Below are 17,186 nucleotides of genomic sequence, written 5' to 3' on the forward strand. Positions count from 1 at the left end.
CCCACAATTAAGCTGGCAGTGAGGATAAGCTGCTGACATAGTCCAAATAAAGAATAAGCAATCTCACTCCCTTTCTTGTATCCCTGCTGGAAAATTTGTGCCACATCTGGGCGAACTGTGCTTGCATTTTTTTTATGCTTTAGTTAATAACCATCTTGGAGTGAATCATTAGTGACAGTTGGAGCAAATGCGGTAATATTGACATGTTTATCTTGATCAGGTTTCAGAAGTTTTATTTTACATATTCCCTTGAGGGATAAACACCAGACAGGCAAGACTTGCTCATTTTTAAGCTCACACTGGGGCTGGTACAGTGGTGCCTCGCAAGACGAAATTAATTCGTTCCGCAAGTTTTTTCTTCTTGCGAGTTTTTCGTCTTGCGAAGCACGGTTTCCCATAGGAATGCATTGAAAATCAATTAATGCGTTCCTAGGGAGACCGCCTTCAGACCAGGTCCGGGGACAGTCTTTCCCCGGACCTCTTCTGAAGGCTGGTGGGGGGGGGAGGACTTTTCTCCCCACCGCCAGGCTTCAGAACAGCCTTCTGAAGGCTGGCGGTGGGAAGAAAAGCCCTTCTCCCGCCGCCAGCCTTCAGAAGAGTTCCTGCAGGGCTGCCTAGGCTGCGAATAGCAGCCTGCTGCCGGGTGCGAGGGACGCTCTGAAGCAGAGCGCCCCTCGCCCGGGGCAGACATCTGCAGCTTGGGGAGCCCTGCAGGACTTCCCCGCAGGGCTCTCCAAGCTGCGGATAGCAGCCTGCTGCCCCGCACGAGGGGCGCTCTTAAGCAGAGCGCCCCTCGGGTGGGGCAGACATCTGCAGCTTGGGGAGCCCTGCCGGACTTCCCCACAGGGCTCTCCAAGCTGCGGATAGCAGCCTGCTGCCCCGCACGAGGGGCGCTCTTAAGCAGAGCGCCCCTCGTGCGCGGCAGACATTCACAGCTTGGGGAGCCCTGCGGGGAACTCTTCTGAAGGCTGGAGGCGGGAGAAGGGCTTTTCTTCCCACCGCCAGCCTTCAGAACAGCCTTCTGAATGTTGGCGGTGGGGAGGAAAAACCCTCCTCCCACCGCAAGCCCCGGGAAGAGAGGAGAAGCTGCGCGCCTTCTCCTCTGTTCCCGGACCTCCCACCGCAAGCCTTCAGGACAGGTCCGGGAACAGAGGGGAAGGCGCGCAGCTTCTCCTCTCTTCCCGGGGCTTGCGGTGGGAGGAGGGTTCCCCGCTGTCCCCGGAGATTTCCCTATGGGCTTTCGTTTTGCGAAGCAAGCCCATAGGGAAATTCGTCTTGCGAAGCCGCTAAAAAATTGGAAAACCCTTTCGTCTTGCGGGTTTTTCGTTTAGCGAGGCATTCGTCTTACGGGGCACCACTGTACTTGGCAAAAGAGAATTGTCTTTATGATGACTGGAAGCTTCCGGAAAGATGGATAACTTTTCCAGCTGGAAGTGAATTATTGAGCCATATTTTTATGGTTCAGAATATGGCAGTGAAAATCTTAGTTTTTGTTTTTTACTTGAAGGCTTGCTCTGATGTGTACCAAAGGTTTACAGTGCCAAAGACAATTAGAAAGCACTTATTTATACAGTTGCATCTTTGGTTAAGAACTTACTAATTTGTTCTGGAGGTCTGTTCTTAACCTGAAAGTATTCTTAACCTGAGACACCACTTTAGCTAATGGGGCCTCCCACTGCCGCCGCGCTGCCACCGTGTGATTTCTGTTCTCATCCTGAAACAAAGTTCTTAATCCGAGGTACTATTTCTGGGTTAGCGGAGTCTGTAACCTGAAGCGTCTGTAACCTGAAGCGTCTGTAACCCGAGGCACCACTGTATGTGAATGAATTGGTTGATGGCTTTAAAGCACAATCCTATATGTGTCTACTCAGAACCTCAACTGACATGATTTTATAGACCGATTATGCTCAACATACCCCCCCCCCCCCATAATAGTATGCAACAAAAACCACTGAATACCTATAGGTCTCATACATTTATCTGAGCCAAATAAGATAATAGTAAGAGCCCTGTAGCTGCCTACAGGATTGCAGCCAAAGTCTGTAGTACAGTGGTGCCCCGCAAGACGAATGCCTCGCAAGACGAAAAACTCGCTAGACAAAAGGGTTTTCCGTTTTTCGAGGTGCTTCACAAGACGAATTTCCCTATGGGCTTGCTTCGCAAGACAAAAACGTCTTGCGGGTTTGCTTCCTTTTTCTTAAAGCCATTAATACCCGGGGAATCCGCGCTCCGCAAGACGAAAAAATCGCAAGACGAAAAATTCGCAAGACGAAGCAACTCGCGGAACGAATTAATTTCGTCTTGCGAGGCACCACTGTATTTTGTACAAAAACCTGGGAGTAATCCTTGTTGAACACCATGGGACTTGCACCTGAGTCAACATGCATAGGGTTGCTCCAGAAGAGTGTGAACTAACCAGAGTTTGAATCAAGTTGCTTTCATGACTCGTGGCTTGTTTTCAGCTAGATGGAGTACTTTGTTGACATAGTTTTGAGTGCATGACCTCCACTGCCTTTACGAAGGCCAGATGACAAAAAATATATTTTTATAGCTTGGAATTCTTGTTGTGACTAGAGCCAGTCCTGTGAAGTAATAGCCATGTGCATGAAGGAATTCATACAGCACCACCTACTGCTCCATCTTCAAATCTAGGCAATTCCATATGCAGCTGAGCCCTGTCTTATGTCCTGGTGTGGTCCATGTATCCTAATGTGAGCAAAAGTTTATTTGGTCTGTACGGTTATTTCTCATTTTAAATGAGCTTGAAGCCCCGCTTTTCAACTCGATGCTTTCCTCCCCTGTACAATATTATTTCATATCAGGGAATCGATCTTAAAGGGTAGCACTTGTTGTGGACTGGGGTGTTGCAAAGAGGCCCATCAAATGGAAACTCTGGGGAGGGAGGGAGAACACTAATCTGAATTTATCACCTTATCCTTCCTGATTCTAACTCCTCTTATTATGGGTCTTCACATCCAATCTCCCTTTACGGCTGCATTATTCCTGCTTCATGGGGTCAGATCTTCACAACTGCACTTTTGCACCTGAGCAACCAGATCACTGTTATGGGGAAGAGCACTTTGCAATTCCCAGCAGCCCCAGGAAAGGCTCTAGAAATAATTGGGGGTGTTCTCCCTTGTAGTTCAGGGGTGTTGAACATCTGTGGCTCATCACTGAACCACTGCCCATGCTTGTTGGGGCTGTTAGGAGCTAAAGAGCTGCAGGTCCATCCATCCCATCCCCCCCCCGTCCCCCGCTGTAGTTACATGATAGCGGAGCAGTACTTCTTCCTAACTTCAAAAATGTGCTTCCTGGATTGCAGAGAAAATACGTGTTTTTAATGCTAATACAGTGGTACCTCGGGTTAAGTACTTAATTTGTTCCAGAGGTCCGCACTTAACCTGAAACTGTTCTTAACCTGAAGCACCACTTTAGCTAATGGGGTCTCCTGCTGCTGCTGCGCTGCCGGAGCACAATTTCTGTTCTCATCCTGAAGCAAAGTTCTTAACCTGAAGCACTATTTCTGGGTTAGTGGAGTCTGTAACCTGAAGCGTATGTAACCCAAGGTACTACTGTATTTAAAAAGCTTTTCATATGGTTGTGCAACCAGATCACATTACCATAAAACCGTACTATGAATCCCATTTGTAGCTATTTTCTTCAGACGAAAGCCTGCAGCTAGCTCCCAGCCTGTGCCGTACATTTGAAACAAAAGTTTCCATTCTTTCTTCTCCCCCCAACCCCATATCTTTCAGAATTGTTGGAAAGTTTTCTCTCCAACTTAAAGAAAATCCTCCTCTGAGATAGGACAGTAACAGAAAGCTGGTCATCTTCTATTTGGCTGATCAAACTACCCACAAAATACACAAAACGAAATTGCCTATTCAAGGTTGTGAAAGTCCATGGATGCTTTTCTTTGTACTAGTCATGAATGTGGAGAGTTTTCTATTATGCCTGTTCAGTACTGGTGGTTGAAGAACAAATGGGAAATGGAGAGAAAGGAAAAAGTAGATTCTGAGGATAGAATTTCAGCATTGGTGTGCTGAGCCCCTGACATTTACTAAGGAACAACTGGTTCTGTGCTCCCTTCAGCCAGCTGACATTTGGGTTTTCAAAAGGCGAGCTACCTTCCTCTGTCAAATAGCTGGATTACTTTGTTCTCTGACACTAGACTCTTGAAGCTGACAATCTTCTTTCTACTCTGTGTTTTTCAGTCAATGTTGCTATGAGGAAAGAAGTCAGAGATGACTGATGTGGAGCCTGTGGTCACAGATTTTGCAGCCTCTGGACGGGCCGGTCGCAGAAATGCCTTACCAGACATTCTGGGTTCTTCTGCTGGTGCTGGAACATCGGACCTACCACACAAATTAGCTGAGCTCTCAATGTCTGAAGGTAATGCAGACAAAACAATTGAGAACAAGATGTTACCCCTCATTGATGGCCAAGGGTTGTACTATTTCCTAGCTAGTGACTGCCAACTGTACGGGCCAACTGGTACATGCAATGTGCTCTACGTGGGGCCATCCTTGAAGGTGACTCAGAAACTACAACTAATCCAGAATGCAGCAGCTAGACTGGTGACTGGGAGTGGCCATCGGAACCATATAACACCAGTCCTAAAGGAGCTACACTGGTTCCCAGTACATTCCCAAGCACAATTCAAAGTGTTGGTGCTGACCTTTAAGGAAGGAGCATCTCCGCCACTATCATTCAGCCCAGACACTGAGGTCCAGCTCCAAAGGCCTTCTGGCAGTCTCCTCACTACAAAAAGCAAAGTTACAGGGAACCAGGCAGAGGGCCTCCCATCAGATGTCAAGGAGATAAAGAACTACACAACTTTTAGAAGACATCTGAAGGTGGTCCTGCATTGGGAAGGTTTTAATGTTTGATATTTTATTATGCTTTTATATTTGTTGGAAGCTGCCCAGAGTGGCTGGGACAACCCAGCCAGATGGGCAGGGTATAAATAATAATAACTTTATTTATTTATTTTGGGTGCCAGAGGAGCTCAAGAACTTCTGAAATGTACCGTTATATCCTCACAACAAAAAAAAAGAGACAGGCTACCTTCCATGTAGTATGTAATATATCCATGCTTTTTTCCTGCACAATGAAATTAGTATATCATCTCCATTATCCAAAGCTTTATTGTAGAACCACCCAGATTCTCTGAATTCCGTATGGTCCAATATTAACACAATCCATTTTTAACTTGGAATTCTCTTCACCAAACCTCCTAATGATCAGAATGTTTTGACCAAACTGCTCAGGGTACATCTAACATGTTGTTTCTCTTTAGATGAAGGAGCTGCTGGCGGGGAAACATCCTCTTCCAACACCACAACGGAAAATCAAGAAACGGAAGGGAAGAGCATGGATTCCTAATATTTGTGAAATGCTTGGTTTGTGGAGATCGCCAACAGATTCCACTCCCAGCATATGCAAGACTCTGAAATACAGAATACTTCAAACAGCTGGCAGACATGAATAAGGAGCTGTTGAAGCTTTTCAGTGGTGTTACTTAATCCATGAAATAACAAGTTATTTGTGTGCTATAGTCCACAGCCAATATCTGCAGAATGCATGTCAAGGTTTTAGATTTGTTTTCAGTCCTGTAACAAAATCAGTGCCAGCATATCCTCTCAGATACAGTGTAAATAATCAAATGCAACAACCACCCAAATACTTGCTGCTGTTAGGGTGATCTCTTGGGGGCTTTTCAGAGGATAAATCCAAAACATTTCTATTTGTGTTTAACCTGAAACATTCCTAACCCTGATTGAGAGCCGGAGGCGCACTGTACTAATGTAAAAGATGTAGGGTTCACTGTGCTGCAGCAACGGAGCTTGACCAAGGCTTTAAAAAAGAAAGTAGAAAATGAATCCTGCGAGATGGGAGCTTCAGAGTGGAGCAGGAGAGCTCAAACTCCAGAAATAACAATACATTTCTAAAAGCTGTAAAATGGTAGGGCACTGATGCAGGAAAGGCAGACTTGCCTGTGTGCTTTTTGTTTTAAGAGGTCCCTAAGAACTCTCCTTGCAGCACTTCTGTAGCCCAGCCAAAAGGAGCCGTATCTAAAAATGTAAACAAATGAATAACATGGGAGCGGCCTTATACCAGACCAGATTATTTGCCCATCTAACTCAGTTATTGTCTACATAGACTGGTAGCAGTGTTTATCAGTGTCTCGGGCAGAGATAGGGAGACAATAAATTGTACAACCCCACATTCACACAATGTTTCAGGAATGGGGAATGTTGGGCAGGCACCATGGGGACAATCTAGTAGGTGCCCATGGCTCTCATGCAAGCACAATTCACACAACAACAGCCATTGGCTGATGGGAGCTGTGTTCCACACAGCCGTCACCATGGCAATGGGCTGCTCTGAGTACCACATTTTCCTGGCCAGAGAATACAGAGTGTTCAGAACATGGAAGTATCTGAATCGTACGAAAGGTCTCTGGATCCCTTGTAACAATGGCACAAGTGTTGTGCTACTATCTGGAAAGGCCCTCCTTTCTTCATATCTAAAGTAACCTTTTCTCTCTTCCCCCAGCCCTATCATTTTTTAATTTCTCCAGAATCCGAGGCTATATTAAGCCGTTTATTTTTGACGTAGTAGGCTGTCTAATCTTTGGAGGAAATGGAATGCCACCTGTCTATAACCCCAGGATACCCTTTTGAAGTTTGGACTCTAGAGATGTCCTGGTATACAGAGGAAAATGAAAAACACTCTTTCCTCACTCCTTCAAAATGTCACAAGGCACTGAGATCACTTAGGATTTTAAAATCCTTTTGAGAGCATTCTGCGCTGCCCTTTCTCAAATCTGACTTATCCAGTGATCTCAACCTTCTGTGTATCCATAAGTTTCTAAAGTGAACTAGTGGCATTTGTAATTGATTTAAACTTTTATTTCATTTCAGCATGAAAAATGAAATTGGTTATCTCTTCATTTGGTCTTTGTTTGTCTTTTGTCACTCATGTCTTCACAAGACCCAGGAACGCAAACTTTTCACTTGAGTTAGGATGTGGGTTTATTGGCTCATAACTGATCCTGTTAAAATCAACATTCAAAGCATTTTCTTTCAATATATATTTTGCCTGTACCAAAGGATTGATTCACGTTTTATAATAAAGGTTGTATTTAAAATATACTGCATATGTTATTTGTACAGCAATTCAAGAGCACACTTGTATCAATTCTTGCACCCATAGCAGTATATTTTTGGATGGGGTACCATCCAACTTTGTTATTTGCTCTGGCATCCAAAGTTGTTGTTGTTGGCATCCATCTGTCTTGGGAGACAATGGAAGAGTGTACCTTTAGGGGTAAAGTCAAACCATTGGAGAGTTACAGCACCTGCTGTGGCTGTAGAGACCAGTACGGGAGAGACATGTTTTATTGCAGGTGGGGCAGATGAAGGCATCCAGTTCCGCTGTTACAGATGTTTCTTCTCTCTGCACTCCTTCCAGCAGTCATTCCTCCTCTGGTCACTGCTGTGGATACACAACCTGACTATCTGTCTCCAGGCACTGCCAAAGATGCCTTGGGTAATAAGTTGCAAAATGTAGTGGGTTGTGAAGTTGTGCCAATAATTGCCATCATTACCACATGCCATGCATCAGCATCATACAGAACTATCATGTAATACAGAAATTAGAAACGGGCAAGATGATACCCATCCTTCCTTGCCAAGAATTGACCCAAGTGGAAGTTTGGCTATCAGCTAGGAAAAAATGTATACATTGGATACCTAGCAATTGCTTGTTGTTATAGGCCTTGCCAGTGACAAGTCAGCAAAGCAGAATTTTCTCACTTGTTAGGAACACAGGAAATGGCCTCAGGATCAGTCAGACCATTGGTTCATCAACTGTAGCTCAGTATTGTTCAGGGAGGCCTGTGGCATCATTTGACTGCACCCAGGCTGGGTTCTGCTAGCCAGCCTCTTCATAAAAAGATTGCGTGCAGCTCCAGCATACCTTGGTCTCTGCTGCAAACAACATTCTGTGACAGGGAAATGGATTTTTCCTCCCCTCTATTTCACACCACAGATGCTGCATTCATCCTTCTATGCTCCACGGCAAGTCTGTAGCAATTTGTACCAAATGTTGTGGCCTGCCTCTGGGCAGGATTCAGCTGAGTTGTGTGCATGGAAAAAGGCCTGCCTGCACAATGAGACTTTCTTCCCCTCTTCCCTCCTGTGTGCCCCCCAAGTCTATTCTGGAGGGTTGAGGGGTAAACCAGAACAAGTTTAGGGGAAACTCAGGGCATAGAGGAAGGGAAAGTCTCTTTGTGCAAGCGAACCTCATTCCATGTGCACAGCACCCAGTGCTGGATTGACGTATAAGCTAAACAAGCTATAGCTTACGGCCCCACTCTCTTGGGGGGGGGGGGAAATTAAAGAAAAAAACTGGATGTACATTTCCAAAATATAACACAAAAATAAAATAAAATAAAACATACAGCAACAGTGTTTTGTGTTGTGTAGGCTCCTATTTGTTATGTACAAATGGCTTTAGATACCTATTAGGTCCATAAATTACCATATAGTTTCTATTCAACACAAACAACAGCGACAATTTGTTGTTGACAAAGGACAGATGGACGTATAAAGGGCCCCATTACCTTCAGTAGCTTAGGGCCTCAGCAAACCTAAACCCAGCCCTGTTTCCACCCCACTGAGTCCCACATTTTGGGGAGGGTGGTAATTGACATGTTCGATAGTGGTAGATACTACAGTATTCTGATAATGCTTTCCTACAGGTAAAGGTAAATGCTTTCCTACAATTCACTCAGGAAGGTCACATTTCCTCATCACATGCAAGTCAATCATGTCCTGGATGTCAGTGATTCTGCATCTGTTTCCCAAAGCTAAATGTGATGAACTGGAGTGTATGTTTCATTAATGTTGTAAAATATGAAAACCATTGTGCAAAGTCTTTTACTTGTTTCCACAGTTCTTTACAAGCCGTAAAGTTCCAAGATAAGGCGAAGGGGCCGCAAAGAACAGTCAAAGTTGCTATGGCTTGCTGCAAGCAGTAGATGGCACTCTGCACCCATTTGAAGTGAAGCATGCTACCATTTAATGTCCTGCAGACTAAGCTGTTCCAGGCCTTCCGCTCAATAAGGCTTGTGCTAGCTGAACTTTTGAGGAACAGAACCTGTCTTGGACATGGATTTTCCTCTCTGCACAGTACTTCTGAATACACAGAAACTCCTATGCAAACTGCATTATTGTTTGGTGATCAAGTCGTAGACTAGCAATGCACTTCACACTATTGAGCTGTGGGGAACACATGCTAAACAGCTAGAATATATTAATACATTTTTATGACACCTCCCACATTGGTCTCAAGGGAGTGTACAAAAGTTTTAAAATAACATAACGTTACAACTGCAGTGCAGTTTAAAAGACAGCTCACAACAGCAAGAGTAAAGGAAAAACAATGTAACAGCAAAGGCTGGGGGGATACAAGTAATGTTTTTAGAAGACACTTAAACATCAAGGGTTGTCTGAGCTGGGAGAGAAGATGATCTCAAGAAAAAGGGAGTCACCACATACCATCTCATGCCAGGACACTCTGGGAAGAAGAGGGTATGAGAAAAACTGGATTGAGGGAGCAAAAAGTGTGGGAAGGCAGTGATTTGGAGAAAAACGTCATAAGGGCAGTGGAAAATTGCTGGCGGTATAAGAAGCTTATTATCCACATTAAATGGCAGTATAGATGAGCCAAATAGTAATCTAGCCTTCTGAGTCCTTGGAATTTCACCGAGTCCATGGAATTTCACTGTCAGATAGCTGTGTACACAGGATTTGATCATTTCTAAACAGTTTAGGAGACCTTATCACAGCGGAAAGATTAAGGCAGATTCCTGCAACTATTTGTCTCTTGAGAAATTTCCATTATGGCCCTGGTTCCATCAAAAAGGATGCTTTCAAATGGTGGATGTGCTTAGATAGTAAGGAGATACACAGCCATGCCCCCTTTTGACCATTCAATGGGTGGGGGAGAAATGAAACCAACCCCAAAGTTGGCCACCTAACAGTAAGGTCATAGGAGTGCTGTGAGCTCCTCCTGGGATTGCGTGCTTGCCCCCCAACATTTCCCCGACGAAAATAGGGATGTCCTAAGGAAAAGTGGGACATTCCTGGATTGGATCAGAAACCGTGACAGCTTCTGTAAATCTGTCCCTGGAAAATAGGGACACTTGGAGGGTCTGTTGCATGTATGCATGGATATTTATTTTAAATACTTTTACATTGCCTTTCATTAAAAGTACATCTCAAGGCAATTCACAATAAAACAGTAAAAATATAGTAAAAGCAACAAATACCACAGCAACAGGTGAGGGACGCAGGTGAGGGACGCAGGTGGTGCTGTGGGTTAAACCACAGAGCCTAGGACTTGCCGATCAGAAGGTCGGTGGTTCGAATCCCCACAATGGGGTGAGCTCCTGTTGCTCAGTCCCTGCTCCTGCCAACCTAGCAGTTCGAAAGCACGTCAAAGTGCAAGTAGATAAATAGGTGCCACTCCGGCGGGAAGGTAAACGGCATTTCCGTGTGCTGCTCTGGTTCGCCAGAAGCGGCTTAGTCATACTGGCCACATCACCCAGAAGCTGTATGCCAGCTCCCTCGTCCAATAAAGTGATATGAGTGCCGCAACCCCAGAGTCGGCCACGACTGGACTTAATGGTCAGGGGTCCCTTTACCTTTACCTTTTACCACAGCAACAGAATCCCAGTAAATTCAGCATCCTACACCACAGCATCAACTAGCTTAAAATGGATCAAGTAACTCTGGGGCAGCTGTTTCTGCATAGCAAAAGTGTCGCTCCAGTTCTCTTGATTTCCTTTGGTGACTGGAACAAGAGGCCATTGGATTTGTTATCCCTGAATGCCATGTTCGTATGCGCAAGGTATGACAATGGTGGGAAGCATATACCCAATACTGCCACAGTGGCTATCTACCTAGCAATTTAGGAAGCTGCTTTATCCTGAGTCAGGCCATTAATCCATCCAGCTCAGTATAGTGACTTGCAGTGGCTTTCTAGGATTGCAGACGAGAGACAGTTCTACTGGGAGATGCCAGGGATAAAATCTGGGAACTTCTGCATGCAAAGGAGATGCTCTGCCACTGAGCTAGGACCTTCCCCAAAATTATTGCTACAAACACAGGAAACTGCCTTATGGTCCATCTAACTCAATATTGTCAGCAGTCTTCCAGGGTTTCAGGTGAGGTTCTCACCTAACCCTTCCTTGGAGATACTAAAAGCTGACACCTTTCGAATGCATGTGCTCTATCCCTGAACTACAGATTTATTGCATGTTTTCTTGGTAACCCATACTTCTGCACGCAAGGGCAGGGGGGGGGGGAGCAGTCAGTGTTAAGTCACAGATCTTTGGGCCCGAGTCTATTCAGAGTCAGAAAAAAATATTTTGTGTGCACTGTGTTAAGTGACATTGTTGTAACAATATTTTATACTATATCTCACTTCTTAAATACCCTCCATGTTCCTTGGGGAAACAATGTTGCCTTAGTCGGTGTATATTACTCCACCTATTGATATATTTAATTCCTTTTTGGTATGGGTTGGGGGATTGGAGGGGTGGGCAGATATGCTAATTCTATCTTTCATACTTTCCTCTTTTTAGGGAACAAGGGGTTAATCCCTGGTTTTCTTTGCAAGACAAATAACAGCCCAGTGTCTTTTTAAAATCTTCACCAGCATATAGAGTTTCAGTGGAAACTAATCTGAATGTCTTATTGTGTGGCTCTCCCTTTTGAGGCCGCCACCTCCCTATGCCAAGTTTTCAAACACAACTTAAAAGACCCTCAGACATTTTTACATTCCCCTCACTCACAGAAGAGCCTCTTCTTCTCCCTCCCCTGATTTCCAATCTGAATAGGATGGCTAGTCCAACCAGCTCTGTTGACCCAGTGGCCTGATCCAATCATCTAACAGACTGGAAACCTTCCTCCCCCCACTTTACTCTGCCTCAAAGGAGCAATGAGGAGGCCTGGGTGGAGCCTCCAATTTAAGTTATTTTCGAGTTTGCATGCCTCTTCTCTCAGTAAAGAAGGGGCTGAGCTGGAGTGAAGGTGCAAGATTCTAACACAGGAATAGTAACACCTGCTCTCGCACCAGCAGTTGTCTAACCCTCTCATTCAACAGCTAAAATGGTTGAGGCATTCTGTGCTACCTGGAAGCTGATTGACAGCCAGAACTTTGATGAGTACATGAAGGCACTGGGTATGTAGAAGTAACTGCTTAACTGCTTAAGCCAGGTCATCCTAGGTAATCTACTCATGCGGTTTGTGACTGTTTCTTCTTTAGCACAGTTATAGAGTGTGGGATTCTGCAGCGTGCTAACCCATTACAGTGATGTAAGTCTTGTGATACTGACCGAAAAATGATTTTAATATTTTAAATAAGCATGCATTGCCATAAGGAAGATGAACTATGTTCTGTAATTTAGACCGGTATGAATTAATCCACAAATGCTTGAATTTAAGTACTGGTAAATGCTGTGTTCTGTAATTTAGACCGGTATGAATTAATCCACAAATGCTTGAATTTAAGTACTGGTAAATGCTGTTTGCAAGTCTAAATATGCTTGTGAAGAAGTAAGTCTGAATGAACTAAGGCTGAGATTCTAAGCATGTATGGTTGGAAGTGCACTTATATTTATTAAATCAAGTGGATTTGCTTCAAAGAAAATATAGTTAGGATTGGGGTGTAAATGTACATAGATATTGCTAGCATCATTTGAATGAATGTTACTCCCAAGTAAATATTTTCAGGAATCTTAGCCTAACAATATGATACCCAAGCACACTTATTAAAAAGTTCCATTGGAAATTAATGGACTAAAATGCTCATCGCAGTAAATATTTGAGCATAATAGAATTGGAAACAAAATTCTCTTTCAGTACAGCTGTTGTGGGAACTGTTTTGTGTGTGAATTAAAAAGCAGCTGAGGGACAATGAGGGTGCACTGGCTCAGCTTTGTAATGGACGGCCCATGCTTTGTGTCGCTTTATTTTTTGTGGAAAATAAATGACATCTGTTGCAGTAGCAAAGGCAAATATAAACCTGGTGCTGATTAGAGCAAAAATGTCATCTGTGTGAGCAAAATGCAGCAGTCAGTAGACAAGGTAATGAATTGCATCACTGATGATTCTATATCCTCATTATTGCTTTTCAGTGAGCTAGCTCAAGCAAGTATTGGAAGAGGGGGAAATCTCCATGTGCATAGACAACTCTGCAATGAGTTGCAAAGTAGATGACTGAACAGAAAAATAAAATTCATGAGATCTTCTCCTTTGCAGGTTGACTCTCATGTAAGTCCCATGTAACTGCACCTAGGATTGCAGACTTAACATTCACGTCTTTATTTCAATCACTTTATCTTGATTTGGTGTAATCTCTTGCACAATTCTGATTTTGTGAGCAGTCTTGAACAGAGCAATGGAATGGTGAGCTGTAAATGCAATAAATAAGCAGAAGGAGATCTAAGTACGGTACTTCACTGGGATGGATTTAAGCCAAGGCTGGATGGCTGGATGCCATGAGTGCTGTAGTTGCATTCTGCACTGATTCTACATTGAGCAGGGAACCGGACTAGATGATTGTAAAATTTATTTGTTTCTAGGGCGAACATGTTTTTTTGAATGGGGCGGCAAGTCCTCCTCCACTTTAAACTTCAGAAGCCAATATATAAAATAACCCAGTTTCATTATTTTCATTTTAAATTCTTTTAAAAACCTTAGGAGTTGGCTTTGCTACTCGCCAAGTTGGGAATGTGACCAAACCAACTGTGATCATCTGCCAGGAAGGAGGCAAGGTGGTGATCAGAACCCAGAGTACCTTCAAGAACACAGAAATCAGCTTCAACCTGGGAGAAGAATTTGATGAAACTACCGCAGATGACAGGAACTGCAAAGTAAGTAAGAAACAGCTTTTGCTGCAGCAGAGACTTTTTTTTTAAAAAAGCTAATCTTTCAGAATTGACAGGAAGTAAAAGAATACAGGTAGGTAGCCGTGTTGGTCTGCCGTAGTCGGAAAAAAATAAAATAAAATTTAAAAAATAAGAATACAGATATTTTTTGTCTGTTACTGATGGGACACTAAGTAAATTTTAAGCAGGGCTGTTTTTTCAGCCAGAACTCAGTTCCAGCACTTCTCAGGTAGGCCCCATTGCTATTATAAGAGAACAAGAGAGGCGTTCTTGGTGGGTTCTGGCACCTCTTTGTCAAGAAAAATAGCACTGGTTTTAAGGAAGGCATGAAAAAATGATTGATTTGAACTTATTCAGCACATTGAAATAATGAGGTTATAGGGTTTTATTAAATTTTTGGGCCACCTAAGTTATGACACAAAGCACACCTACTTGGAAGATCTGTTCAAACCAATGAGATCTGGTTCTAAATAAATGCATTCCGTATAGGGATGTGATCATATACTTGCCTTTCAACTTTTCCAAGGCCTCTGGGAGTGGCATCACCCCCTTAGCAGAGACCTCTGGGCATGGTAGGTAAGCATACTGTATCTAAAGAACATTCATGACTCCATTATGCATCACCCCATGACTATGTCTCAAATGGTCCAGAATCTGCTGGATAATAATGGGTCCTTGTTCTGTTCCAGAAATGCTTCTGTTCTGATCAGAAGCTGTGTTCTTGACTTGAGATCAAACTCCACGTTAGTATTTAGCAATCTGACTTTTAGAGTGAAGGATTTCAACTAAACATTGAATCCATTTACTGGATGATGTTAATCATACCCAGAGAAGACCCACTGAAATCAGTGAACTGAAATCTAAGTCCATTGATTTCAGTGAGCCTACACTGAGTATGACTTGGTTGGATGACATCTATTACCATTCACTGAAATGTGTGAATGGTCCCTACACCAGGTCAAATATGAATTCTGGTACAGCTTTATTTGAACCAACTACACATATAAGAATCAAATTATTTTTATATATAGTATGCATTTTATTACCGAGCTGTTTATAACTGTATTGTTACCAAGTTCATTGATCTGAAATAAATGCTTCAGACTAATAATTCAGAGATTTAAACATATGATTAATGTTTCCATTGATAATCAAGAGATTTTGAAAGTCCTTAACTGTGGCTGGATGGGCTCAGAATTATTTGGATAAACTTAATGACACTTGCCCTATTCTAAACGAAACATCTGGTGTGTGTTCTTTATACCCACAGTCAGTGGTGACCATGGATGGTGATAAGTTAGTTCATGTACAGAAATGGGATGGCAAAGAGACAAACTTCGTTAGAGAAATCAAAGATGGTAAAATGGTCATGGTAAGTAAATAAAAGTTTATTGAGGATATATATGCTCATGTTGATAACACTATAAGGTATTATGTCTCAAACTTTCTGATAATTCCCCCCCCCCTTCTGACCACTTATAAAGAACATGTTTCGCAGAAGTAACATCTGCAGTTCCAATGTTAATAATAAACTAAGCTGATAATAAACATTTAAAAAAACAGTCAAGGTGTAGCCATCTTACTTCTGAGTATACATGGTTAGGATTGTGCAGTAAGTCCTACTTAATGCATTGGGGTTTACTCCTAGCTGAATAAGATTAGGATTGCAACCTTAGCTGGAAGTTAGTTGGGAATGTTCTAACAATTCCTCTTCCTGCCGTCACATTGGCGAAAAATCCATTACTTTCTTCTTCGGACATCTAATGAGAATTCTCAACATATCATTGAAAGGTCTGTAAAGAGGCTTTCTCTTCTATTACTCTTCATTCCTTGGTTTCCCTTGAAATTGCATTTTGTTCCATATCTTCTTTCAAACCCTAATGGTTTTCAAAACCTGCAGTGGTACATTCTAATGTGAACTTCTTTGTCCTTGGTAAAATGGTTCTTGACTCGAACCACATTGTGCAATATACTGATGAAATAAATCATAATGCAGTATATTGATAAGGTAATATACTACGCAGGAGGCCCCTCCTCCGTCCCTGTTTGCACAATTTTTGAACGTAAGAGTTGGCTGGATCAGGCTGGCCCATCTAGTGCACTATCCTTCTCTCACAGTGGCCAACCAGTTGCTTGTGGGAAGCCTGCAAGCGGGCTAATTTTTGCAACAATGGCTTGTTGAAGAATCACAGGATCCACATGGTGCTTTGTGTTATGTCCAAATGGCACATACTGGTCCTAATCACCCCATCTCTCCTTGAATTTGCAGACCCTCACCTTTGGTGATATTGTTGCTGTTCGTCAGTATGAAAAAGCATAGAAATGTCAATCTCTTGTTGGAGTTTGTATGAAGAACTGTCTTCAGACTATCATCTCTGAAATGAACAATGCTGACATGGAAAGAAAACCAAGTGCTAGTTTGTTTTTTACCTGTATATCATCAAATTGGCAAACTCTTGCTCTGTAAATTGGCAGCAGTCAAACTTTGCAATAAATTTCTGAAATTCTTGCTTGTCTACTTAAGGATTCCAATAATATTTAACACTTCAAACAAAACTGAGACCAAGAGAATCTTCGGGCTTCATACTAATGGTACAGTTCAGTGAAAATAATTTTGGTGGGATATCCCTTTTATTCAATAGTTGATCACAGGGAGGGACAAACTACATGTTACTCACCCCACTCCATCTGTCTTTAAAACATATACATATTCTCTTACATGAACATCTATATCTTTTCTGTTACTCATACACATGCCAGGTGTGGGATACCTTTGGCCCTCCAGATGTTGCAGGATTACATCTCCCATTATCCCTGGCTTTTGGCCATACCTGATGGGGCTGATGGGAACTGTAGTTCAGCAACATCTGGAGGATCAAAGGCTCTCAATCCCTGTGGCACATGCTTGAATCCCACCTGCAAAATACTGGACACACACAATCCATATTATCAAAGAAAAGAGATTAAATTCGTTTCTATTGCCAATATCCCATCTTATCAAACTTCCCTATGGGATTTTATATGTAGTTATACATCCATATACACAGAGGCTACTGTGTTCTGGCCGATGCACATGGGGAACTTGCAGTCCTCTCCATGATTGTGGCTATTTCTAAAATGCTGCTGTGATTTTGAAAGGTGAGGTCATCATGCACCACTGCAAGAAGTAATTTGATAGTGTATGAATTTATTGTTCACAACTTCATAAGCTGCAACGATTCTG

At 42.9% G+C, this 17,186-nt stretch overlaps 2 protein-coding genes across 2 annotated transcripts in view; both read left to right on the forward strand.

Moving 5' to 3' along the window:
* Window positions 1-7,155, forward strand: part of PKIB (cAMP-dependent protein kinase inhibitor beta) — a 39,337-nt gene extending 32,182 nt beyond the window's left edge. The window contains exons 2-3 of the mRNA XM_081856273.1: window positions 4,215-4,392; window positions 5,300-7,155. Of these exons, the coding sequence (XP_081712399.1) occupies window positions 4,245-4,392; window positions 5,300-5,385 (234 nt within the window). The 5' untranslated portion in view covers window positions 4,215-4,244 and the 3' untranslated portion in view covers window positions 5,386-7,155. The remainder of the gene's footprint in view (window positions 1-4,214; window positions 4,393-5,299) is intronic.
* Window positions 7,156-12,049: 4,894 nt separating this feature from the next.
* On the forward strand, window positions 12,050-16,472 carry FABP7 (fatty acid binding protein 7). The gene is made up of 4 exons (XM_081856490.1): window positions 12,050-12,255; window positions 13,776-13,948; window positions 15,234-15,335; window positions 16,233-16,472. Exons 1-4 carry the CDS (start codon window positions 12,183-12,185, stop codon window positions 16,281-16,283), a joined length of 399 nt encoding a protein of 132 aa, XP_081712616.1. The 5' UTR covers window positions 12,050-12,182; the 3' UTR covers window positions 16,284-16,472.
* Window positions 16,473-17,186: the final 714 nt, after the last annotated feature.

Source organism: Podarcis erhardii (genome assembly GCF_964252035.2).
Source record: "Podarcis erhardii genome assembly, chromosome: 3".
Taxonomy (NCBI): Eukaryota; Metazoa; Chordata; class Lepidosauria; order Squamata; family Lacertidae; genus Podarcis; species Podarcis erhardii.

Coding starts and splice junctions, on each gene's coding strand:
- FABP7 (XM_081856490.1), top strand. CDS start 12,183: ATGGTTGAGGCATTCTGTGCTACCTGGAAGCTGATTGACAGCCAGAAC. Junction 13,949..15,233: donor CAGATGACAGGAACTGCAAA/GTAAGTAAGAAA, acceptor TTATACCCACAG/TCAGTGGTGACCATGGATGG. Junction 15,336..16,232: donor AAGATGGTAAAATGGTCATG/GTAAGTAAATAA, acceptor TTGAATTTGCAG/ACCCTCACCTTTGGTGATAT.